At 44.7% G+C, this 26,777-nt stretch overlaps 1 protein-coding gene across 1 annotated transcript in view; it reads right to left on the reverse strand.

Moving 5' to 3' along the window:
• Positions 1–11,310, reverse strand: part of VPS13A (vacuolar protein sorting 13 homolog A) — a 181,439-nt gene extending 170,129 nt beyond the window's left edge. The window contains exon 1 of the mRNA XM_077344731.1: positions 11,015–11,310. Coding sequence (XP_077200846.1) covers positions 11,015–11,114 — 100 coding nt within the window. The 5' untranslated portion in view covers positions 11,115–11,310. The remainder of the gene's footprint in view (positions 1–11,014) is intronic.
• Between the last annotated feature and the right edge of the window lie 15,467 nt (positions 11,311–26,777).

A 26,777-nucleotide genomic window follows, 5' to 3' on the forward strand; every position in this document is an offset into this window, starting at 1 on the left:
AGGAATGCATATGGCTATCATGTAGCTCCTGTCCACCAAGCACCCATGCAATAGCTTAAACAGATATGCTGAACCCAGGACATGAGGAAAACAATGAAAATGCCTGGAAACTCAACAGCAGCAAAAGCCATAGACAAAATAAACCTCAACTAGCAGCAGTTCTAGAGGGAAGGGTAATAATTCTGCCATGTAGCAAGGCACAGGACAAGGCTATGGGTAAAAGGTAAAGGTATCCCCTGGGCAAGCACTGGGTCATGTCTGACCCTTGGGGTGACGCCCTCTAGCGTTTTCATGGCAGACTCAATATGGGGTGGTTGCCAGTGCCTTCCCCAGTCATTACCATTTACCCCCCAGCAAGCTGGGTACTCATTTTATTGACCTCAGAAGGATGGAAGGCTGAGTCAACCTTGAGCCAGCTGCTGGGATTGAACTCCCAGCCTCATAGGCAGAGCTTTCAGACAACATTTCTGCTGCCTTACCACTTCCACGCCACAAGAGGCTCTTAAGGCTATGGAAGCATCAAAACATTAACACACTATTTAGGGACAGCTGTGAAGGACTGTCATCTCTGAACAGAAAAGAGCAAGCAAACAAAATAAAATGTGACATGACAGAGTGGGTCTACATTTTTAACCTCTGGTTAAAGGTAAAGGTACCCCCTGTGCAAGCACCGGGTCATGTCTGACCCTTGGGGTGACGCCCTCTAGCGTTTTCATGGCAGACTCAATACGGGGTGGTTTGCCAGTGCCTTCCCAAACCTCTGGTTATTAGAATCATAGAATCATAAAGTTGGAAGGGGCCATACAGGCCATCTAGTCCAACCCCTTGCTCAACGCAGGATCAGCTGAAAAGTGTGTATCCAACCTTTGCTTGACGACTGCCAGTGAGGGGGAGCTCACCACCTCCTTAAGGCAGCCTATTCCACTGCTGAACTACTCTGACTGTGAAACATTTTTTCCTGATATCTAGCCTATATCGTTGTACTTGTAGTTTAAACTCATTACTGTGTGTCCTTTCCTCTGCAGCCAATGGAAACAGCATCCTGCCCTCCTCCAAATGACAACCTTTCAAATACTTAAAGAGGGCTATCATGTCCCCTCTCAACCTCCTTTTATCCAGGCTGAACATTCCCAAGTCCCTCAACCCATCTTTATAGGGCTTGGTCCCTTGGCCCCAGATCACTTCTTGGCCCCAGATCACTATGACTTCTTCTGATTTTGATGTGATGCCCCTGTTGATACAGCCCAAAATGGCATTCGCCTTTACCACTGCATCACACTGCCTGCTCATGTTTAGTTTACAATCCACAAGTACCCCCAAAGTCTCGTTCACACACAGTGTTACCTAGAAGCGTATCCCCAGCCAGTAGGCATGCTTTTCATTTTTCTGACCCAGATGCAGAACTTTACACTTATCTTTATTAAATTGCATCTTGTTCTTTGAGCACTCTCAGGTGCATTTCATCTGGCCCAGGGAATTTGAACTCATCCAGTGCAGTTAAATGCCTATCAAAAACTTCTCTGTCCATGTCAACCTGTCACCCAGACACATCTCCTGGCTACTGCCATCTCTAGATGTGCCTAAACTCTTTGACCTGTGGGAAAAAAACAGATGTAAAATAGGCGCTGAATCTTTCTGCTCTCTCTGCATCCTCCGTTACAGTTTGTCCATCCTCACCCAACAGTGGGCCTATTGGCTCCTTTACTTTACGTTTGCTCCTCACATAACTGAAAAATCTTTTCTTGTTACAGTGGGCTTCCCTGGCCAATCTTAGCTCACTCTCAGCTTTGGCCTTTCTGATGATTGATCTACAGTGCCTAGTAACTTTTGTTCATTTATCTCACTCTGCAACAATATGTTTAACAAAGGTGTTGCTAGTCACTGTGTCAATATATTGTTGAGGAATAGATTGGGAACAATAGCGGTGGAATAGTAGAGCTCAGGCTTTATCCATTACCAGCAGGGCTACATCACAGGAAGACACCATTATTATTTCTAGATATGCATACACAATTCTGCTTTAACATCCTTGAGAATTATGCAAATATATCCTAAACTGAACTAAAAAAGTATTCTCAAATAATTTTTAAGATCCCTGAAAAGGCTATTATTTTTCTAAATTCAATGGTTGAGCTACTTATCCTTTGGCTATCATTGTTTTCATGACCAATCTGGAACCGCTTGATGAGTGGTATCATATTTGGTTAAGGGGTAAGTGGGCGGAGAGTGGGCGGTGCCGGTCTGAGTGAGTAGCCAAACAGAAGGCGCAAAATGGCTTCGGATTGGCCCCTCACCCGGATGGACAAGAGTTCTAACCAGTCAGGTGAGGGCCCAATCGGAAGGCGCGAAGCACCTTGCGATTGGGCCCTCACCAGCACAAGCCAGAGCTCTGTCCAGAAGCCACACCAACCACCATGAGTAGGCAATCAGTTTGGCCGCTGGCCTCGCCACTGAGGAAGGCGGCCGGGGATGGCTTCCCCTGGGCCCGCTGAGCAGGCCTGCTGCCTCACAGAGGTGGCGGGCCTGCTTGGAGGGCCCAGGGGAAGCCGTGCCATCGGTGGGGCAGATGGCTCCCCCTGGGCCCGACAAGGAGGTGGGCCTGCTCGGAGGGCCCAGGGGAAGCTGCTGGCGGGGTGGGGGGTCCAGGAGCGGTGTCCCTGGGGCCCGACAAGCACACCTGCCACCTCGCTGAAGCGGTGGCGACGGAGCCCTTCAAAGCCCGTTCTTAGGAACGGGCTTTGAATCTAGTACACTATATAATACTGCTATTTAAAACAAGAGATTAGAATAAGGAAAGTATATTTATCATTCATAACTTATCATTCTTTTCGGAATTCTCTGCCACATCTATTCCTAGACAAAATGTTAGATTTGGAGAAATAATGCTAGGCTTTAAATTCAGGTTGATTAGGCATTTTTGTAGCAGTCTGCATTCTCTCAGCTCTGCTATAGCAGCTGTAACAAATCAAATATTACTAGTTCTAAACCAGCTTTTTAAAGTTGACTCTAAAGTCTACAGTGCTAATCTAAAGATTTTCGCCAGCCGAGGCAGAGTTTATTTTAAAGGGTTCAAGGTATTTAAAGATGATATTTACACACAAGCCCTTTAATTACCATTCATTATTCAATCGCCATAGTAGCTGACTTAAACACCCTGTTTTATTAGCAACAGCTAGGTCACAAAAACTGTGATTGGCTGCAACAGGAAAGTAGAAATTTTGCCATTGCTATTTAAACAAGCTCTAGGTCTGTGAGCAAGGGTGTCTCACAAATGAATTGTACAAAAAGGTAAGATAAGTGTGTTATAGATTTTTTAGAAAATCTAGTCACACCCACAGTGTGTTACAGGTATGACTACTGAAGTTGTAGGTATGTGCTGAGTTCAGTGAGCTCATAACGTTGTGCAGATTGCAGACCTAGAAAAACTAAGAGACAGGAATACACAGATGAGATTTTCAGAGACCTGCTGAAGGTATCCTATTGCCACAGAGATAATTTTTCTAACAAGAAGGATGCAGGTCTTTGTCATACTTTGATGCCCAGCAGGCAAAAGACTCCACTTTCTGTGGTCAGAAAGAAGATATTACCTCTGTCCCCTCCCACCTGTATTACCCCAGGTCCTGCTGGGAACAAGAAGTTCCTCCAGAGGAAATTCCTTCGTCTGCTAGGTAATTCTGGGAAGTCCCCACCCCAATACCTGCTTCCTGGCTAGGCCAAATAGCATTTGTAGGGAGGAGAACAAGTGATTAATGTCACCCCTCCTCTCTCCAAAGCTAAGCAACCTTTGTCCTTTTGAAAAATCCTGGAAAGGGCAGGAGGCATTTCATCACAGGTGTTATTAGACTTTACTCTGTAAATAGCCTAGAGTATGCTCTATGATACAGACGTGGGCAATGGTGAGCCATCTCTAAATATCTCTTGCCTGGCTGTCAGACAATCCTAGGATCTCCTGGCTATACTACACACTTAAAAAAATTCATGCAGGAAAACTTTTGAAATAGTCTCTTTTATAGTAGTCAGACATTGCAACTAGGTCAAGGTCATTTAGTCTAACCCCTTGCACAATGCAGTAACTCACAAGTCCCTGGCCACCCAAAGTGACCCTAATTTCATTCTCAAGTGATTCCTCCCCCACCCCAAATCTTCAGAATTCAGCCTGGCCTGGAGGAAATTCACCTACCATCCCACAATGGCAATCAGCAATGCCCTGGTATGCAAGGAAGGGCCTCAAGAGACAAACACTGGCACATCCCTTCCTGCCCACCCGCTCACACTATGCCTACTTTCATAAAATCCACATTTCTATCAGATGACTATCTAGCCTCTGCTTAAAAACTTCAAAACAAGGAGAACCCACCATCTTCCGGTTCTACTGAGAACTGCTCTATCAGGAACTACACCCGGAAGTTTAGACAAAAATTCATTTGAATTAATTTCTAGTCTGACCATTTAGGTCTGCTCCATTTTCTATATGACAGGCCTTCAAGTACCTGAAGATGGTTATTATGTCACCTCTTAGTCGTCTTCTCTCCAGGCTAAACAGACCAAGGTCCCTCAATCTTTCCTCATACGACTTGGTCTCTAAACCCCCCACCATCTTCGTAGACCTCCTCTGGACATGCTCCATTTTCTCTACATCTTTCTGCAGTTGTGGTGCCCAAAACTGAACACAGTATTCCAAGTGAGGGCTTACCAGAGCGGGGTACAGCAGTAACATTAACTCATGTGATCTGGACACTGTACTTTTAATGCAGCCCAATATCCTGTTTACCTTTTTAGCTACTAAGTTACACTGCTGAGTCATGTTCAGTGTCTGGTCTACTAAGATTCTTTTCACACGTACAACTGCCAACAAGCACTACACATGGACATACATGCAAAAGTCAGAGTTTGTATTTCTGGCTCAGTGACTGACCCAATTACAATTCAGAGAGGAATTAAACAGGGTTGTGTCCTGGTCCATTTTACTGTTTTTATATCAACTGATATGATATTGATTGCATTGCATTGTAATGGCCTATGGCTGGAAACAATAAAGTCTTATGTATGTATGTATGTAACTGCCAAGACAAGATAACTGAGGATGCTCTGTCAGGGCCCTCAGCTCTTCCAGGAGCTCGTTCCACCAGGTTGAGGCCAGTACCAAAAAAAAAAACCCTGGCCCAGGTCAAGACCAGGCATGCTTCTTTGGGGCCAGGGACCACCAGCAGATTAGCACCCACAGAGCTCAGAACCCTGCAGGGGCATAGGGAAATAAGCGGTCCCTCAGGTAGGCAGGGCCCAAGCCACGAATGGCCTTGTCACTACTGAAATTCATTTTAGCATAGTTTCCAGCCTGTCAAGATCATCTTGTATTCTGATTTTGTCTTCTGCTGTGTTTGCTACCCCTCCCAGTTTATTGTCATCTGCAAATTTAATTACCCTCTCTATTCCTATATCCAAATCTGTTCCACATAATATATTTCTGGTAAGGCCTTTTAGGAGGAGCTGGTCTCATGGCTTAAGTGCTACTCATTGCTCAGGGCAGCCCCTAAGTGCCTCCTCCTCCAACCAGCTTGGCTGTCTGTCCAGCAGCCAGCCAATTGCCTTCCATCCCCCACCCCTGGTCACCCCCTCCTCCTTCCACCTGATCATCCCTTCCTCCTTCCACTTCCCTCCAAGGCTCGGAGGCTGCAGATCCCTGTGCCTGAGAGCTGCCCCTGCTGGTGATTTCCCTGCCCAGGTCCTCCAGCCTGCAGCCTTTCCAGGGTAAGGCCATCCGCAGAGTTCTTCCATTCCACCCATGCCAATCTAGCGCCCACTGTATTCCTGAATGCAACGGGCTTTGCCCTTAGTCATTTATAAATATGTTGAACAACACAGGGGCCGAGACAGATCCCTGAGGCACTCCACTCATCGCTTCTCTCCAAAAAGATGATGAACCATTTACAAACATCCTTTGGGTGTGATCTGTCAACCAGTTCTTGATCCACCTAACAGTAATAGGATCCATACTGCATTTTACCAACTTGTCAATACGGATATCATGTGGAAGGTTATCAAAATCAAGGTAAACTATGTCCACAGCATTCCACTGATCTAGTAAGGTAGTTACTTTCTCAAAATAAAGAGATAAAGTTAGTCTAACATGACTTGTTCTTGAGAAAGCCATGCTGACTCTTAGTAAATACAGCCATCCACTCTTACTACCCAAGGACTGACTAACTGATGATTTGTTCTAAAATTTTGCCAGCTATAGACGTCAAGCTGACAGGTCGGTGGTTACCTCAATCCTCCTTTATCCCCTTCTTGAAGATGGGGACATTTGCCCACCTCCAATCTTCTGGCACTTCACCTGTTATCCAAGAATTGTCAAAAATAATGAACAAAGGTGCAGAAAGTACATCTGCAAATTCTTTTAGTACCGTGGCCTAGAGGATTTGGTTTCATTTAAAGAAACTAGGTATTTATGGACTACCTCTACAGTGATCCTAGGCCACAGCTCTAATCCTTCACATCTCCACAGTATGATGTTGCCACCACCATGCTTGACTGTGGGAATGATGTTCTCAGGGTGCTGGCAAGTGCTGAGTTTATGCCACACATGGGATTTCCCATGCTGGCCAAAAAGCTCAATTTTTGTCTCATGTGACCAGAGAACCTTCTTCCATGTGTTTGAGAAGTTTGCTACATGTAGTTGTGCAAACTCCAAATATGTCTTCTTACTATTTTCTTTAAGCAATGGCGTTTGTCTAGCCACCCTCCCATAAAGCCCCTCTCTTTGGAGTATATGGCTTAAAATGGTCCTATGGACAGATACTCCCATCTCCGCTGTGGATCTTTGCATCTCCTTCAGTTTTACCCTTAGTGTTTTTGTTGCTTCTCTGAATAATGCCCTCCTTGCCCAGTCTGTGAATTTTGGAGAGTGGTCTTCTCTTGGCAGGTTTGTAGTGGTGCCATATTCTTTCCATTTTATTATAGTGAATTTAATAGTGCTCTATGGAATAGTCAAAGCTTGGGACATTTGTTTATAACCAATCCCTGTTCTATACTTCTTCACAGCTTTGTCTCAGACCTGTTTGGCGTGTTCCTTGGTCTTCATGTTGCTTGCTTAGTGGTGCTTCAGATTTAGGGATCTTTTAGAATAGGGCTATTTATACAGGCAACCTGTATGCCATTGGGCAACATATGCCATTTGAATTGCATACTGGTAGACCTTAATCGCATAATTATGTTTTCTGAAGTTAAGTAGTTGAACTAGATCTTATTTGGTCATGACAAACACCACCATAATTCCGCCCAACTCACTGGGCTATCAGTATGAGTTAAAGTAATGTTTCCCACATTTTTCTACTGTTCCACGTTGCTTGTTTTTCACTTCATTCATTCATTATTGTTAATCTAAGTTATCTGTCTTGCTTCTATTATGTGAACTGCCTTGAGTGGAGGGTGGTATATAAATATAATAAATAAACAAATAAATAAATAAATACTGAACCAAAATATCAGTAGTGGCAATGGGTTACTAAAGTCAAAGTTTCAGTACCTAGAATAAAAGACAACACAAGCTTAGTTATTTTCTATTACTAGAACAAAGTTTGATACCAGTTTTAAGACCAGCAAAGTTTCATTCAAGGTATAAGCATTCATGTGCATCCACACTTGTTAAAATATAGTATCTGTGTGCATGGACACTTCTTCACTGGATTCAAACTTCGTTCTGCTGCTTTAGATCAACATGGCTACCCACCTGAATCAATTTCTGTTACTAGTTTTTAAATTTAATTCCAAACTCTATCAACTGTAGAAAAAAATGCTGTCATTACTTTTCCTGAATATTAAAAGCTTTTGAATCCTAAACAAAGTTATACTCAGTGTCAATCAAAGGGACCAGGCTTAGAAGAGTGTAACTCTACTTTAGATGCATCAATAAACCTCCTTTGTGGAAACACTGTCAGATGTTAGTATCAAAACACTGTTTTGTATATATGGAGAGATACAACAAGATATCTAATATACTCCTAAACAACACTTTTGTTAATAATAGTAAGTACTAAAGATTCTAACCATTCAGAAACAAGTAACAGCCTTGTAAGCAGCATTTTTGAGTCATTATAAAACTGAGTATTAGAAAAGTAAACATGATCTCTTGTTAAAGTGAGGAGAGCTCAAAGTCTTTAGTTTCATTTCATCATCAGTTTCTTTTTCCATGTCTCAGCAAGGTTATTTTCATTACAAGTACTATACAACCGTAATTTTACAAACATTTTAACACACACAAGTATCTAACAAGCTTGGTGGAAAGCTGACACGCTCAAGATCAGTATTATTATATCACAAGCTGCCTCCTGATGTAAATATTTGATTTAGATTTACACATTAGAAGTACAATCCTAACAGAGTTAAATTCTTTGGGATCTAACTATTTTGGATTACACAGTTAATATAGGCAGTTCTGTTTCACAATAATGCCACTTCTAGAATTTGCAAGCACTTTTAACTGGCTTAAAGTTCTAGAGCTGTGCTAAATTGTTTTTTGTTTGTTTTAAGAAAACAAATTACTTGTAAAAAACATAAAACAGGGAAATCTAGAGTGAACAAAGAACCCTGTGATGTAGTCTACTGTTTACTGGCCTGCTTTACACAATTCAAACGCACATCACACATCCATTAAAACTGCAACAGTAGCCACATCTGTAACCGCTCCGCGGTAAATAAAAGACTAAGCCCCCTGTAGGAAGAGTCCATCCGTGATGAGCAAGCCCACCGATTGGGCTCTGGCCCCCCAACTGTCAAGCAGAGGGCCCTCCGCTTGACAGCCCGCCTCCCGGACCGCCCACCCTCCACTGGAGCCTGCCTTCGCCTCCCAGCCGCCATTTCGAGCCTGGCAGCCGGCGAGGCACGTCGCCGCCCGCCCTCACACGCCGCTGCCTAACTTCGCCTCCGTCCCCACAGAGCCCCGAGCAAGGCCCACGCCTCCCCACACAACCACCCTCCAGCCTACCCTGTCTTCGCCTTCTGCCTCCACTTGGCAGGATTCCCGCCACCCAGCCATGTCCCTGTCCGTCTGAGACTCCACCGAACGCCCGGGGAGCCACGGCTCCAAGCCCAGCCGACTTCACGTCCTGCCTGCGGAGCCCGGCCCCACCCGACCCACTACCCACCCGCCGATGCTCCGATGCAGGCTTCCTGCGCCTCGGCCCGCCATCTCATGCCTGCCGCCCACCCGGCCCTTGACTACACCGCCAGGAACCCCGCCCACGCAGTCACCCTGCTACTGCGGCCAAAGGCTCTCCCAGGTACCCAGCCTACTGCTCGCCTCTGCCGCGCCTTCCCGCTACGCCCTCTCCCCCCTCTTTCAAACCCTCCCCGCCCCCACTCGCCTCCGCCACCCGTTCCCACTCTGCGCTCTCCGCCCTCTCGATCCCTCCCCATCCCCCCTCACATGCTCACCACACTTTCTCCCCCCTCCCCACCTACGCCCACCTCCACCGCTTCCCGACAGCCGTTCTCCCCCCTCCCAAACTCTCCACGGCCCCGTGCGCTGCCGCATTCTCCCCCCCCCCACTCCCACGCACTCCCCATCAGAGCCTCCACCACCACTTCTCCGCCCTGCCTTCAGGACCCTCTGCCACCTCTCCCACGCCCCACCCACCCCTTTTTGCCTCTCCCAGTTTCCACGCCCCGCTGTCTACACCCCCACGCCCCTTCCTCCCAACGCACCCTTCTTCCTCCGTACCTTCCTCCTTTCTCCCTTCCTTCCTGCATTTCTATCCCTCTTCCTTCATCTCTTTCTCTGTCCGTCCCTTTCTTCCTTCCTCTCTTTCTTCCTGCCCATCTTCCTCCCTTCCTTCTGCCCCTACAGCCACCCACCCCGCTAGCGCCCGCTGCATTTTGGTGGCAGTGGGCTTTATTCCTAGTGTTTATATAAATGGTAGGTAAGACTTCCCATAGCCCTGTGCCTCTAATTAGTATACATCCAGTTTTTAGCTATAAAACTGCATCAAGTTATATTTGAGATAGAAGATACATAATAGAGACTTTACCATGTTAATTGCTAAAATAATCTTGTAATTTTGGATCCTTCAGTCATAAATGTGACCTTTTTTGCCTACGATTCTCTTTATACATAATTTAAGACCAGAAAAACAAAAGTGAAATAAAGCAAATACCCACAGTAAAAACCAAAACATGTCAGTAATTCAGGACATAACCAACCAACTGAAAACGGCACAGAATTAAGGGCACAAAATTACACTTCTGGTTTCTATCAAAGAACTGCACAACAGCTTTAATCTCTAAGCAATAAAGGCTACATTCGTGCACCAAATAACCGACATAATGCTTATAAACTAAGAGAACCTTCCTAAGCCAGTCCACTCATAATCCTATTCAAGTAAACTCAATGGTTGGTCTCAGGAAAGTGACTTTAGCATTGTACTGTAAACTGAAAGTGTTGGGGGTTGAGTGAGAAATAAATGTGTTTTTCATCAACCACATACATTGATTCCACAAAATGAGTGACAAAATTTGTGTTTACATGTTAAGATAACACCGACGGGCGAGTTTATGATACACATTTTCACTCCACTGAGGAGAAGGACACACAAAATCCTGGGGGGGGGGGGGATTTAAACTAGTAAACTGGGCCAGGAACACGCTTCTACTTGATCCTTCAAGTGGGGCTGCTTTCCAATGCAACTTCCAAAAAGGAGCAGGTGAGATGGCAAGGAATGCAAAACGCTGCCCACGTGACAGGACCGGGCGTAGTCAGGAGGACAACCAGTGAAAGCCTGCCAGGCGGCGGACTGGGGCAGAGGGGAAGAAAAGCCGCCTGCCAAGCACAGACGCCCCCCACATATTCCAGCGGAAGAGGGTGAGCTACTCCGCGTCCCTCACGCGCGAACACTCATTTCCCACCCCTCACAGACGCACGGCGGGCGAGTGACACGCGGAGAGGGAGGAGCCGCGCCACCACCTCCCAAAAACAGAGGGGCTGTTAGGGGGGTCCCGAGCCTATCCGGCGTCTCGTTACCTCCCCAGATGCCGAGAGACAGCTGAGAACAGTCCAGATTCACGACATAGTCTCCCAGGAACCGGTTCAGAACGTCCACGACCAGCGACTCGAACACCATCTTCCCTGCCTCCGCCGGGCCTCGCCACGCTTGGGCCGCCCGCGATTCCAACGGCCACCCGGCTCCCCAAGGGGAAGCCTCTCCTGCTCCGCCGCCCTTGGCTGTGCTGCGCCGCGCCGAACAGGGTGGTGACGGCGAGTCGCCGGCCCGCTCGGCGTGTCAGACTCAGACGCGCCCGCCCTTTCGCGCAGGCGCACTAGGGCGCTACATAGCCTGCTCCTTGAGAAACAGGTCTCTATTCAAACCTCCCACCCACCCCCGCGCAAGGAAGCGGCGCTAGAGGGCTCTGCCGGCCGTGGGAGTGCGCGCGTGCAGGCGTGGGACGGCGGGTGCATTCCCCGTCGCGCGAGAGTGCGGCATCGGTTAAACGGTCCCTCCCGCCACTTAGCTACGACGAGAGGCAGCCATGCTTTCGAAGGAGGCAACGGGTTTTTTGTCGCTAGTTTTGCGTGTCGTCGCCTCTACATCTTTCCGCCTCATCTTAAAATGGCTACGTGTGGTGGAGTTCCTTTACTCCTACAACAGTGTGAGGCGTGAGTCCCAATCGACGTACACCGCCTCCAGCCTTATAGCTTCGTTCTTCGTCAAACTGTTCAGTTCTTCCATGTTATACCGCCACAAGTAACAAGCAGGACACTGGAGACAAACGATGTAAAGCGCTAGCCCGATCTCGGAAACTAAGCAGGATGACCCCTGAACAGCATTTGGACGGGGGACCAAAACCAGGAACACCAGGGTCGCTATGATTAGGCAGGCAATGCCGAACCACCTCAGAGCGTCTCTTGCCTTGAAAACTACAGTGACCCCCTAAGACTTAGGGCCTAAGTCAGCTGGGACATCGCAGTAAAAGCAGAGTTCTCTTAGGGGCACTGCTCCTATTCCAGTTCACGTGGGAATGCAGTGTACAATGCCACAAGCGTTTCCATTTACGGGAGATAAACATTACAGCGCGATGTTAGTGGAAAATTCTAGGGGGGGGGGGGAGACAGCAACAGTTAAAGTAAGGGAGGTTTCTGGAAAATCTCTTGATAGCGCTGCTATTTCATGACCAGATCAGGAGGAAGTAATGTTCTGTGTTAGCAGATAAATTGAGGGAATGTAATCTTGACAAATTTTAGAGAGGATCATGGTAAGAGCAAGGCCCATGGCTGGCACTGAGAATTGTAATAAACCTAAGCAGCAATACTGTAGGGGTGATTTAATCCAGCAGCACTATCTTTTTCTGCCATGAAATCACAAAACAGAATCAGTAGAGTAACATAAGACAAGGCACAGGTTATCACTTAGCTTGCTCAAGAACCAGACAAAAGGGTTTTTTTAATTGTATTTATTAAGGTGCACATAGATAAATTGTTATACTAAGCAGTGAAAAATAAGAACATTGTAAAGATCTCTTGCTAACACTATACTCACTAAAGCAGTGGTCCCTAGCCCCTGCCTCGGCAGCAGGCCGCGGCTCCCTCTCCCCGCCTCCCCCCTGCAGCGAGAAGCTCGCCAGGCCGTGAGCAGCCTTGCGGCCCGGCAAGCTTCATGCTGCGGGAGGGGGGGAGAGGGAAACGTGGCCACCTGCATGCCGGTGGCGCAAGCGTGTATGCGCGTTTGCGCTCCCAGCGGGGGGCCCCGGGTTGCCCTCTTCCCCCACCCCTTGGCAGCAGTACGCAACCGGAAAAAGGTTGCGGACCACTGCACTAAAGCACAAAGAATGGGAAAGACCATAGGCACATAATGATCAAACCACATGTAGGTTCAGGACAAAGTTTGACAAAATGGTGTTACAAATTAAGTTTCTTTATGGTTTTTCCCCACATGGGATTCTAGACAAAGACCAATCAAGACCATTTGCCAATTTATTAATAAGCCTATGAAATTACTGATGTCAGGGCAGGAGACAAGAGCCAGTCTTAGGTCACAAAATGGAATACTGACTTCATCTATCTAGAAGCCCGTTTCTCAAAGCAAGTTAATTGGGGACATTAATTGGGCAATTTGTTACCTTATTAAAGTAGCAATAACAGTGTTAGCTTCTCCAAAGACACAGGTAGAGATAATTGGGCAGCACATACTTGCACAAAAAACGCAAAGATCTTCTTTGCGGCCTACTAGAAAATCCACATGCCCAATACATGAACCAAAGCTTTACAAAATCAGGAATTGAAGCCATTATTTCATTACATTATTTTTCTGTTTTATACATTTCTGGTGCTCTTGGTATGCATAATTACATACAAGTTTGCTTGAGAGGTCCTACTAGATTTCTGCTTTGTAATGTGTAGGCTTCAGAACTGGCACAGTTGCTCCATATGAATGCCATTTTTAGAGTGCACTGACTAACGTGGTAGTAACTAATATAGCATCAATGTTTATTATTTTTGCTCTTGTACCTTTATCAGAGGAATTATATTTATTTTATTTATTTATTTTTATATTTATACCATGCTTCGCATGACGATGTCACCTCAGGGTGGCTTACAGGTAAAACCATTAAACAATATATCCCATAAAATCCTATTAAAACAACAGTAACAATAATTACAATATCTCAAAGTTATAAGATGCTGGTAAAACAATAATCCCCCCCCAACCCATCTCCTCTGATCCCAACCAAGAAACAATATCTTGATCTTAATTGTAACTCTGGGGTGTTCAAATAGGGTGGGATCCCCAGATCAAAACTCCGGTCAACCCTCCCCGCCCCAGCCTCAACCAAACGCCTGGTGGAAGAATGATCTTGCAGGCCCTGCAGAACCTAGATAGGTCCATCATGGCCCTTAACTCCTCCAGGAGCTCATTTCACCAGGTTGGGGCCAAGGCCAGGTGGATACCCCGAGGGCCTGGGACAACCAGCAGACTCCTACCAGCAGAATGAAGAGCTCATATTTGTTCAATAACAATATCTCACTCTATACTTTTGGTTTCCATTTTTAAAGCTAAATATGGCCATGATGGAATCATTGGATCAAATATCCACAATTACTGAAATAATGAAAAATAATAAGAAATGTATGATATCATTTTCAAACACTTTATTCTGAATTTGTTCTGGAGCTTTGTTGACTGAATAAAGTTTTGATAGAATTTCCCAACATAGATCATAAGGATAGAAGCAAAAAGGATAAACTGAATGTCTTGTGACTCTATACGTTTTAAAATGTACAATGAAGACCTCAGATAATCAAGGTTTTGAGGACATGGCTAAAAGTTCCTACATCTCCAGATAGCAATGTGTATATGTCTGTTTGCTTTTAAACTACAAGGATACATTCTAATTGCAAGTGTAATATAACTATTTTGTGATCTGTAAAAAAATTATTTTACCACCTCTGGTTTAGAGACATATTGGGTTTACGCAGCAAATGGCTTTTGCTGGGGAAAAGGAAATGGATGCTGTAGGCACAGGACCAGGAAAATCTGAACACTGCCACTCACACAGCAGCCATCCAAGCTTTACTGTGATCTTTCATAAAACTTCATCACAAAATAGGTTTTGGGAAAAATCAGCAGAAGTCATGGCAAACCTGAGAGGTATATGATGCTTTGGGGAAGCAGGAAATATTCCTGTTTTTCAGCAGTGTTGAAACCAGGGCAAATAACCTGTGTAGAAAAGATGTGAATTTCACAATACACACAACATGACTGCACTGAAGTTTCCAAGCTCTCTATATATTCAAAGGCATTTTGCCAGAATCATTAAAGCTGGCCTAAACTGAAATGACTGTAATGTGTCCAAAGTAAGAGATAAAGTTTGAAGAATCAATGAACTTATTGAGCATTGATTTTTAAATTGTATATTAACTTTTAAGATTCAACTAATTTAAGTTTCTATAAGATACACTCAAGATTATTAGGTGATTGATTTTCATTTATAATACATGGATCTGGAACTGGGAGGCCAAGTACCAATTCTTGTTGATTACATTTTGGTACATTACTGGTGGATTAGCTCAAAGACAAGCCATTGTAAGCCCCAGTCCAGACTCAGCACCCAAAGGGGAGCAGGCAAGGTGACAAAGCACCCCACCATCGAGGAGCTGGCAATTGTCCAAAAGCAACTGACAGCAACATTGGCTACAGTTGGCCCCCAGGGGACAGTGCAGAACAATGACTGCTACCCTCAGCATCTGATCTGGTACGAGAGCAGAGAGACAAATCAGCAGGAAGAAGAAAGGCTGGTGCTCGGAGTCCTCAGGAACCACCAGAAGGAGGCAGCAGCTGGGACACCCACCAAACCAGGGAGAGAGAGAGCAGGTCTGGGGGCTGCTTAGTCACCTGGACTGGGCAGCAGGCTTGGATGATGAGGCAGAGAGAGCAGCCAGGGCTAGAAGGAGATGGCAGCTGAGCAGGGTAGGAGCCAACCCCATCATCCTGCAACAATGCTGAGCTGGACGCACCTGTGCTCATCACAGGTGAACAGGCTACAGCTGGGAAGAGGGAGCCAGCCCAAGCTGGCAGGAGTGGGAAGTGGAGACAGAGAACCAACTGGAAGGAAAGAGGGAGGAGTGGCAGGGGAGAGAAAGAGCTTTTATAGCCAGGCCAAGGAGGAAGCAACCATGAGCACCAAAGAGACAGAGTGATCCAGAGCTCTGGGAGAAGAGGCAAGACAGTGGAAGGAGCTAGGGTGGCAGGGGAGAACAGACCAACAAAGACATACATTTCAGACTTTGGGGAGAAAAAACTTTCTCCTTCAGCATCCTCTTGCTCCACGTAGGACTATGCAAATTTGCATAGACTGTATTTGCTCTGAAAAAGGCTGATCCTCCAGTTTGGATAGCCTTGCCACCCTAGCAGGATGCTTGAACATAGCTGTGCTTTCTTGTAAGCTTTTGCTTTATTGGTATGGAAAATGGAAAACCCTTGAAGAGGGGCCTCATCACTAGTCTCAGAAAAAGAGATCAATACAAGTTTCTTCCACCTGAAATTCCAGGCACTAGAAACTAGCCATTGGCAGATACCTTAGTGGCACAAGCTGCTGTCAGTGCTTGCAGACCCAAACTTCAGGTTGTTCCACAGCTGGCTCCAGACTATGTAAGAATCTTCTGAGTCCAAGACTAGACATAGTCATTTAACATATCTTGTTTGTATGGAAGATTAAAAGAACTTGAGGAAGGACCCCATTGCCATTCTTTGAAATAACAGGGAGACAATTGAGACAGACCTCTCCCACTTGAAGCATCAGAGACTAGCCAATGGCAGATACATCTGCAACAGCATGGGCTGCTGTTGTTGCTGACAAATCCATTGCTGTGCAGCCAGCACCCTAATGTACTTGGAAATCTCAGCAGAGCTCTGTGGGCCTAAGCAACCATGAGATCTAAGCAGGCGGCCTGCCCTATGCAGACTTGGAGGCTTTTGGGCTGACAGAGAGCAAGAGGACTGGAGCTGAAGGTGAGACACACACCTCAAGATACATAGGGGTAATGATATAAGGACCTCCAGCTAGAACAAAGAACAGATCTTAGCAGGAATGGCAACACAGCACAGCAGTTTCCCCTCAAGGCTCTCTGTGTTGAACCCACTGTGGTTCAACAGTTCAGGAAAACACCAATAGAGCAGTTGCTCAGGTTTTTCATGTAGTTTGCCGCCTTCCCACTATATATCAGAGGATGTAAGGCTTTAATCCGGTCTAGGCCTCCTCCAACTCAATGCATATGCAACTAGGCATTGTCTTGGCCAAGCAGTTGCTGATCTCACCCATAAGTATGCTAGCACCGGCAACATCAGGAGCTTTTGAGAATTAGTCAAAGGAGATATTCCCTACCTCCCTCACCACCTGTGTCAGGCTTTGGTTAGAAAGTGGAAGACCTCCTTTCAACCATAGGATCTATGGCAACAAGCTCTGATAAATAGGAAGGGGAATAATCAGAAAATTCTCCATCTTTCCTAGGGAAATTCTTCCAGCCCAAACATTTCTGCATATTCCTTCTCAACTACCCATTGGATACAATAGAAAAACCTAAATAATCAGCTTCAACCCATTTATATAACTAGAGGTTATAATGGACCCTCCAAAGCATCCTCAGTTTGTCTATTCCCTGAATTCTTTGATTATGTGCTACAGGCAAAATGGCAATGACAAACTTTCTTGCAGGCATAGGATAAAAGATCTTCACCTTTCCAGCAGGCAGCATAGAAGACCAAGTTTGTTTGCTAGACCTTCCAGCAGTAGTCTTACATTCACAAGCAGTATTGCCTAAGGATGGGGAGAATAATTTAAGGATTCAGTGGAAAATAATAATGGGAATCCCATGAAAAAAGCCTCTCTGACAATCATAGTCCCTGAGATGCTGTCAAATTTCACCAGAACCATCATGGTTTGTGTTGATAGGTAGCCTCCTTCAAAAGCCAGACATTGACCCCTAGACATGAGAGCCATCCTAAAGTTTAAAAGAGATGCAAAATTTACAGCAGATGCATCCCAAGAGATCATGTGGTTCTGTGCCAGAACACAGGCCATCAATATAGTGGATAGAAGGAACCCATGGCTAAAGCATTGGAAGGTGGACCTCTGTTGTTAATGTAGATAAATCTGAAATAAACAACAAAATGAAAGCAAAAAGATTTTAGGAGCTCCTGTATCGTTGACTATCTAGATTTCAGCAGAGTCACTTCCCCCCTTCACAGAGGCAAATGCCAGCTCAACAGGGCTACAGTACAGAATCACAATCCTAGGCAATATTGCACTGGTCCTGCTGCCAAGGTTTGTGATTTGGTGCTGCAGCCCTGTTGGGCTGGCATTTGTTATACTGCGGCACTGGGTTCTGCTAATGGGCACTAACTAAGTAGCACTGGGTTCTGCTACTGGCCACTAGTACATTTATTTATTTCAGTGATTCTTTCAGTGAAGAAATGCCCTACCTTCTCAGTTTCTTCTTCAGAAATTCTCTGATGTGGACTTAGCCCTGTTGGGTTGGCACTGTGTCAGTACTACACTGGTCCTACTGCTGGGCTGGCTCTGCAGAAATGTTCCTATTCACATTCACTGCAGGAATTCTCTGGAACATTCTGCTGGGCTTGTATTGTCTTGCTATTTTCCCCCCATAGTGGAGGATGGGTGTGCCTTCTTTCGGTGCCCATAAAATTGGACACCGCAGTCTAATCTTTTTGAAACTTGGGGAGTTCATTCGAGGAGAGGCTCCAGAAGCTATGCTGCAAATTTGGTTCCTCTGCTTCAAACTTCACCCTCACCAACCACAGAATAGGATTAAGCTAGATTTTCCATTTACTTAAATGACTCCATTATCATGCAGCCAAATTGTTTTGGGTTTTAGCAATGCAGCTTAATATTTGAATGGGTTCAGTTTAAGAAATGCAAAAAAACAAAAAAACCCAACCCTGAATCAGCATTGATTTGGCTTATTTTTGGCTTGACTAAACTGAATTGTACACACCTAGCTTTTAAGGAGAGAAAGTGAGAGGGAGTAACAGGGATTCTCCACCAATGTTTATGGGGATATTTCCCTTAAGAGAACTCTTGAAATAAAGTAGGGAGACCATCTACTGAAAAGGGTAGTTTTTTAAAAAAGAAATAAAAGGGACTGAAAACACAAGACTAGCTAAGAGGAAATGGGAGAGAAGAGGGGAAAGAAGTTTCAGGGAAGCTATAATTTTCAGTCTCAAGAGGTTCAGTTTCACAGAAAAAAGACCCAAATGGATATGAGGGTATGATGTAGACTGAGAACACACACGCCTATGAAACATGCCATACTTTATTGGGTAAAATGTTCTCTGGGGCAGGCTGACATACCTACCCACATAACTGGATGAGTTGTCCAGAGTTGGACAATGATTTGGGAGAAACTTGTGGGGTTTACCTCAGGTGGACTATAAATAATGATTGATGACCTACTAAATAATAGATGGGCAAAGCCTACAAGTAAATGAATTAATGAAGTGTAGCTTAATTATGGTAAATGCGTGAGGCGAAGTAATGCTGGGTGTTGACAAGATTAACTCAAGATTAAATCAATCTCAATGTTCATGTAACAAGCTCTTTCCTGTGGTCTCTTCCCTGTGTAGATGAGGAGGCTCTCCCTATGCAGGACCTGCCTGCATTTACCCTCCCTCTCCCTCCGTGCCCAGAGAAGAAAACAAAAGCTGCACAACAGCAGGGACATTTTAGCCCCAGAAGGTCAGATTCCTCTGAGGAGGAAGAGGGCCTCATGGAGAGGGAAGAAGATGAATTCATAAGCGATGAGGAGGAAGGAAACAAATAGTCCCACAACAAAGTTTCTTTAATAACAATGATTATCAATTCTTACTATGCAACGTGATTGCCATTTTAGACTTTAAGCATTCTGAATTGTCTGAAGTACCCACATCTGATCCCAGGAAATATATTGGTCCTAAGGCGAGTGGAGAATTTTTTCCCAAGATTGAACAGAATTTCATCATGCCAGAATTTTTTGAGAGAACCATCAGGACAGAGTGGGAAAAACCTTTGATGACCAAATAATTTCCTTCTTTCATTAGAAAGATGTAACCTTTACAAGGATATACAGAGTCCCACTGGTTTCAATGACAGCTATCCAATTATCAGGCCTGGTGTTGGAGGACAGTGAGGGGACTCATCCCTCCCATCAATTATTGTCACCAGTGTTCATCACATTCCTGAAACAAGGTTCTGTGGGTATCTGTAAGGCTATATGTTTTTTTTACAAGTCTTAAAATCAAGTTATATAGAGAGTCATATACTATGTTCATTATATGTTTGGATGTTCATAGGCAGATACTTGTCAATATCAGTATTTTAATTTCCTTTGAACTAATTAAAAACTGTATATAGTTGTTTGGAAGGATAGCTTGTAGCAATTTGAACTGAGACACTTATTCCAGATGTGAGTGTTTTGTGAACACATGGAAATTTCCAGCTGAAAGAAGCTTCATTAATTTCATTGGAGAGGATCATTTTCTATATTATCAGATTTTTTTTTCCTTTGCAATGAGTGGGGAGATCCCATATGTGCCCCAGAACACACTCAAAATTCTCTAGATTAGGCTGCATATCAGATAAAACACAAGTGAAGTGGAACAATCATATATGTCTTCCATTATACTTAATGGTGTTTGTATGTGTATATATTTTATGAGACCTAAAACAACATTTATTTATTTATTTTATTAATTTGATTTGTAGGCTGCTGCTCCTAGCCAGCTAGCTCATGGCAGCTAACAACATCCACTTAAAAAATCCATTTAAAATACTATATATTCTTTAAATAGGACAGGGTCCTATTAAATAAAAGAGTAAGGCCACCTGGGGAGGAGTTAGGGCGGGCCCTGTCCAGGATAAAAACTCAGAGGGCCCAATCAGGAGCCGCGAAGCGGCTCCTGATTGGGCCCTCCGAGTGTCCATCCAGGGCCAAGCAGCCAATGGGGAGGCGCGCAAAGTGCCTTCCTATTGGCCCCTCACCAGGACAGACCAAAATTCCATTCACCCAGCCCAGTCTGGCTGCCAGTCTGCTCCTGACCACCAAAGGGAGAGGAGGTTAGTAGGGCTGCCAAGGGGGATGGGAACAGAGGCTTGGACAGGCTACGCCAGCCCTTTTTGCCCCAAGGCTGTCCTAACTGCCATGTCCAACTGTAACTTGCCTCCGAACCCTGACAGAGCTGGCAGGAGGCTGCAGAGTGCTCCCCTCCCCCCCTTCAGGCCTGCTGCGAAGGAGCCTCTGACAGGCCCTGACTGAGGGGAGGGAGGCCTTTCCAAGAGCAACGCAGGGAGCCTGAGGGCATTCCTTTTGAGGGGGAGGGGGACTTTCCCCTTCTGCCAAACAGTTGCCTGACAGGGAGGCCACAGAAAAGCCCCTTCTCACTTAAAATACTGCTCTGGCTGGGGGCTAGACACAGCCAAGCCATGTGTCTTTCTTCTTTGCAACTCTCTGCAGATTTGAGGTCACTGCACAGCGTTATTCTGCAGAGGAAGCTGGCTCTTTTGTCTCCTGTTTCATCTGCACAACAACCCTGTGCAGTAGGCCTCAAGTCTTTCAATTCAACAACAACCTGTGTGGGAAGCCTTAAATGTTTCTTCTCTACCACAACCCTGTCCAAAGTAGCCCTTTCTGCCTGGGGAGCTGATCTTTATACTCTGCAGGTGAGCTGTAATTCCAGGAGCTCTCCAGGCCACACCTGTAGGTTGGCTACCCCTGGGTTGGATATATTCCTGGAGGTTTGGAGGTGGGACTTCAAAATCGTACAATGCCTCAGAGTCCAATCTTCAAATGAGCCAAATAACCTTGGCAAATAACCTTGGCCTGGCAAATAAAAAAAACAGTATTAAAAACCTTACTAAGGTCAAGACTGCTGTGCACAGTCTTCCTCTTAGGGTTGCTAGCTTCCCTGTGAGGCTCGCTACCCCACCTCCCTCATGGGGAGTCTGCTATGGGGAGAGAAGGGGAAGACGATTGGAAAATGCTTTGAGACACCTGAGGCCTGCTGGGTCACTGCAGCCCATTCCCAGTTCTCTCAGATCTCTCACAACCCTACATACCTCACAGGTTGACGATTGTGGAGAGACAAATGGAAAAGGTGTTTGTAAACCTCTTTGGACTCCTTTGGGTAGTAAGCAATAGGGTACAAAAATCCGTTCTTCTAAGGAGCAACCATGAAAGAAGCATGTGGGCACATAACATTTTACCAACAGTGAAAATATGGGAGACAGAAGGAACAGGGTGGACACCTGTGTACTGTGGCTACCCTATGTGTATTAGGGCAGAGGGGCATTTCGGTGAATGTGGCCTAATTCACACAAGAAGGGAAATGACGCAGAACTGGGGGGAATTGGTTGCCATGTAATCTTCCCCTAAGAAGAGTCTCCAGTCTGATTTTCCCTTCACATATCTGAGGACATGGCTCTAGAAAGCTCATCTGTAACCACTATGCCACAATTCCCAAAGGTCAGTCCTCTCCCACAATCAACGAACATTCCACACCACAGGTTCTTGACACCCATATCTCCACACCCATGGCCTCATTTGCCACCATGCCACCACAACCTCCCACACAACACACATGACAACCCCATGCCCTTACAGACTGGACAACTCCTCCCCTTCCTCTTCCCACTGCCAAGCTCTAGCGCCCGTTGTATTCTTGGAGACAACGGGCTTTGCCCCTAGTAATACAATAAAACAGTTTATTAAGAACCTCCAACCACCCTCCCAACCCCCTTACTAAGCCTCCACCATCTGCTATATTTATCCAGGGATGGTATAGTTGACCAATGGAGTGCTGGAGGAGGGGCAAGATCTTCCTCAACCTGGCCTCAACCAAATGCCTGGCGGAAGAGGCCCTGCAGTACCATCAACAAGTTAGTTCCATCAACACCCTCAGCTCTCCTGGGAGCTCATTCCACCAGGCAGGGGCCAGGGCCAAAAAGGCCTTGGCTCTGGTCAAGGCCAGGTGCACCTCACAAGGGCTACATAGAGCGAATTACAGAAATCTAGTCAGGAGATTACCTTCGCGTGGATCACTGTGGCCAGGTGTTCCTAACACAGTTGTTAAAGTCTAGCAGACTATATAGTTCTAGTTGAAAGGCTTGAGTATACACCAGTGTTTATTCTAGAAGTCACTGCTCTTATAAGACTGATGCTTACAATGTTAATGATTCTGTACCTATTTATAGAAAAGAACCAGTGATATCTAGTTCCACAGAAACCATCTCTTATACTTTCTGCATGCTATTTTTATATTTGGCAGAGAGAAGTGGAAAACTTTTTAAAGCCCCAGCTTTTCCTGATCATAAGAGATCAAGCGATTTGTCTATACTTCCATGGATACCTAGTTAAAGCAAAATGCTTTAATTTTTAAATTTTTAATTTTTAAATGTTTCAAAGGGCTCGTGATCCCATAAGGGGTGACGTTAAAAAAGCACTGTGCATCTATGATTCCATGCATAGGCATTGCAACGTAGAAGTATTAATTAAAAAAAATAGCGGGCATTGCGGGACCTTTAAACTGTATCAAAATACGCCCTTGGACTGCTTGCTTTCTCCTTACTTGCCCCACAATAATTCCTGCCTCAAGAAGTTATATTCAATTTTATCATATTTTACATCCTTACCCCCATGTAACCCTATGTAACCTCCAGTCACAACTGCCTTGCTATATGAATAAACATTGAACATTCCACGCATGTTGGAATGTCTACTCTGCATGTCTACTCTGGCAAGGGCTTACTGGGAAACAGGAAGTGCTGCTCCTTGCTTTCTTGGCAATATCTCAACATCTTCTTGACTGAATTCATGAATTAGTCCTCCTACCATTTATGGATTCTCTACTTGAGACCTAACACTAGTCCTTAGGGCACACTCTTCCCCTCTCTTTGAGCACCTGAGAAATCTCCCATGGGAAGTTGTTTGTATGTATGTGTGTGTTTAAGTAGGAGCAGAAGTAGGAGCTCTGTCTGTTTGAAAGAAGCTGTGCATGTTTCATAAAGTCATATTCAGAATGCAATTACCCTTCATTCTAAAGGTGGTGACCAAGAGATAGTTCTACATCTTTCCCAACTATCACCCAAAGGAGACAGTGGCACAAACCAGGCATATGTTGAACATGAGTATATATGAGGGGATCTCAGGTGGTTTTTGTTGCTTTTAACATCTCTTGCCAGCCTAGGCTCATTTGACTTTGGGCTTCCTTGATGCTAGAGATGTTAAAAGCAACCCCCAAAAATCCAAATTTATGCCGCTGCCACCTTTGGGTGACAGGGATTAGTAAGGAAGTTTGACTTTGAGTTCATCATTTAACTTTTAATATGGTCATGCTGTATTCTATAAATGTCATCAATTGTTGAGGTTATTCCAGTTATACTTTAAAAATATTATTGATGACTATGTTGCCCTCAGCAGGGCATTACATACTAACAAGGTTCTGCATCAACTACCTTAGATACTCTCTATGTTGTGTTCTATGTTCATATGCTGTTATGTATGTGTTCCTTATTCAGTGTATCTATGTGAATAAATTATTACAAATCATAACTGTCTGGTTTTGTGGCTCCTGTGGCCATGACCATCATTCCTTATCAGCTCTTCCCATGGCAATTGGGACCATTCAGGAGTAAATTGTGTTGTGTACACAATAATACAGCATCTTAATTTATTTATTTCCTTAGTCAAGCACAGGAGTAGAACACATGAACAATTGTTTCCCAATAAATAAAAAGATAAATCTGTGTAATTAAAACTCACATGGCAAAGCAACTCATCTTGCCTAAAAATGGGTCATCCAAGTATTATGATGACTGTGTAAGAGTGATTTTTTAAATCATAATTACAAAGACACTACATACACAGCTCATGTGAGAGAAACACAAATAATTTTTTGAGGAAGGAATTCCTATAAATACAAAAGTGCCTGTCATCACTGATATGAGAGATGAAATATGTCCAAGACCATGAGGGAAATGTAATGAAGAAAAATGTTGCCACCCATCTACAAGAAGCAAGGATTAGACACACTGCTTGTATGAGCATTGTCCCTTGCTACTGGATTTTGCTTCTAAAACCACCTGCGCCCTTCAAACAAAGTGGTGCTTATACTAGACTGGTTACAATAATTATTCTCTCCAGTGAACTAATTTATCTTGGCAGGAAACAAAGCATTTAATGTTTTACTTATTCCAGGTCCTACAAGCTCATATAACATGCATGTCCTGTTTGAATTTTACACTCTAAATCTGGACAGCATGTAATAACTTTTAAACAGCTTGCACAAAACTGTGTAAAGATTTCTGCAATATCTGTGGCAGTTATTACTGGATGTTTGAAATAATCATGATATTGTTTAGGGAGAACTCCTTTAAAAATTACTGGCAACTTAATTCGACTGAAATCCATAGAATTTACTTTCAAATAAAAATGTAATTTGGTGCTAGGGGGATTAAGCTAACTTATTGCTAACAAAGTATTCCTAAATCTGTTTTTCCATAAGAAACTAAAACAGCTAGTCCTATGGATGTTGTTTTCAAAATAGCCTCCCCGCTATTGTTGTGAGACAGTAATTAGAAACTTACAAGTGGGAGACCACAAGCACTTTGCTCCTCCACAATTGTTTCCTGTTCCTCTTCCATGAAAGCCCCCTTTCCTTCTTTCTCTCTTCCCACCCAGCAGTCAACCTACCTTTATCTGATCCACCCCCATCTTCAGCTGTTGCTCCCCCTCCTGGCAGCTTCTCTCCAGTTGTGTGGTACTAGCTACTGGACCAGGTCCACTTACTTGACAGGGTGCCTTCAAGACCTGGGGGGGGACTCACTTTCCCCCTCCCTACATTATTTCCTTTTCCCCTTCTCCTGACAACCCACATAACCTCTGCCCTTAGTATGCCTCAGTCTCTACCACTCAACCATTCACCAGCTTAACTTTTCTCTGCCTTCTGTCTTCAGCTATATTTATTATTTGTTTATTTCATTTATGCTCCCCCTTTCTCCACAGCAGGGACCAAAGCATCTTACATTATTCTCCTCCCCTCCTTTTTATCCTCACAGAAATCCTGTGAGATACAGTAGGCTGAAAATACGGTCATAGCTCAAATCATCCATTAAGCTTTCCCATAAAAATGGGATTTCAAATTGAAGTCTCCCCTACTCTGAAGCTCTGCACCACAGTGGCAAGCAGCTAAATCTAGTTGTGTCACGTGAATCAGGTGGTATCAAGTCATGCAGTGGCTGTTGCTGGGCCTAGGGTGCCAGATTCCACGTGGAACCTCTAGATCTCATGTAGTAACCACTGATCTCCAGTTGACCAAGATCTGTCCCCCCTGGATGGGCTCTATGGCATTTTATCTTCCAATAGCTTCCCTCATTCAAAACTGAGTGACCTGAGCAGATCACTCATTTATTTTCTTGCTTGATACCACAATATAATGAGAAGGTTACAAAAATATTTTACAGGTGTGTGTATACATGCTCTTGTGCATCTGCTGAGAAAACTGAAAGCAATGTTAAGCAGACATTATTCAGTGGGACATAGTCAGGAAAGTGTCTTTCGGACTGCAATCTAAACCAAGTTTAAAGGGGAGAAAGAACAAAAAAATTTAAAGACATTTATTTCTGTAGCAGTAAGCATGAATATAAGAGCCTCTTGTGGCGCAGAATGGTAAGGCAGCCGTCTGAAAGCTTTGCCCATTAGGCTGGGAGTTCGATTCCAGCAGCCGGCTCAAGGTTGACTCAGCCTTCCATCCTTCCGAGGTCGGTAAAATGAGTACCCAGCTTGCTTGCTGGGGGGTAAATGGTAATGACTGGGGAAGGCACTGGCAAACCACCCCGTATTGAGTCTGCCATGAAAACGCTAGAGGGCGTCACCCCAAGGGTCAGACATGACTCGGTGCTTGCACAGGGGAGACCTTTACCTTTACCTTTAAGCATGAATACATGACGAATGGCAAATCGTGTTACTGTATGCTATTACATATGAGCCTTGATCATGCTCCAAAACAAGCCTCAGCAGTCACAGAGACTGATGTAGATTAAAAAGGTTATTTTTAGTGTTAAACATGATCTTCCATTTATATTAGCAGACGAAAACTACATGAAATAGTTATAATACATTTCTTAAAATTCTAAGCTACTTGTCTCTGATTTAAAAAATGTTTTTGCATTGTAAATTTACATGCTGTCTAAATACCTCAAAATGTTTTCCCAGTAGATAAACATTCAACTGTAAGCGCAACTGA

Source organism: Paroedura picta, chromosome 7 (genome assembly GCF_049243985.1).
Source record: "Paroedura picta isolate Pp20150507F chromosome 7, Ppicta_v3.0, whole genome shotgun sequence".
In the NCBI taxonomy this organism is placed as follows: Eukaryota; Metazoa; Chordata; class Lepidosauria; order Squamata; family Gekkonidae; genus Paroedura; species Paroedura picta.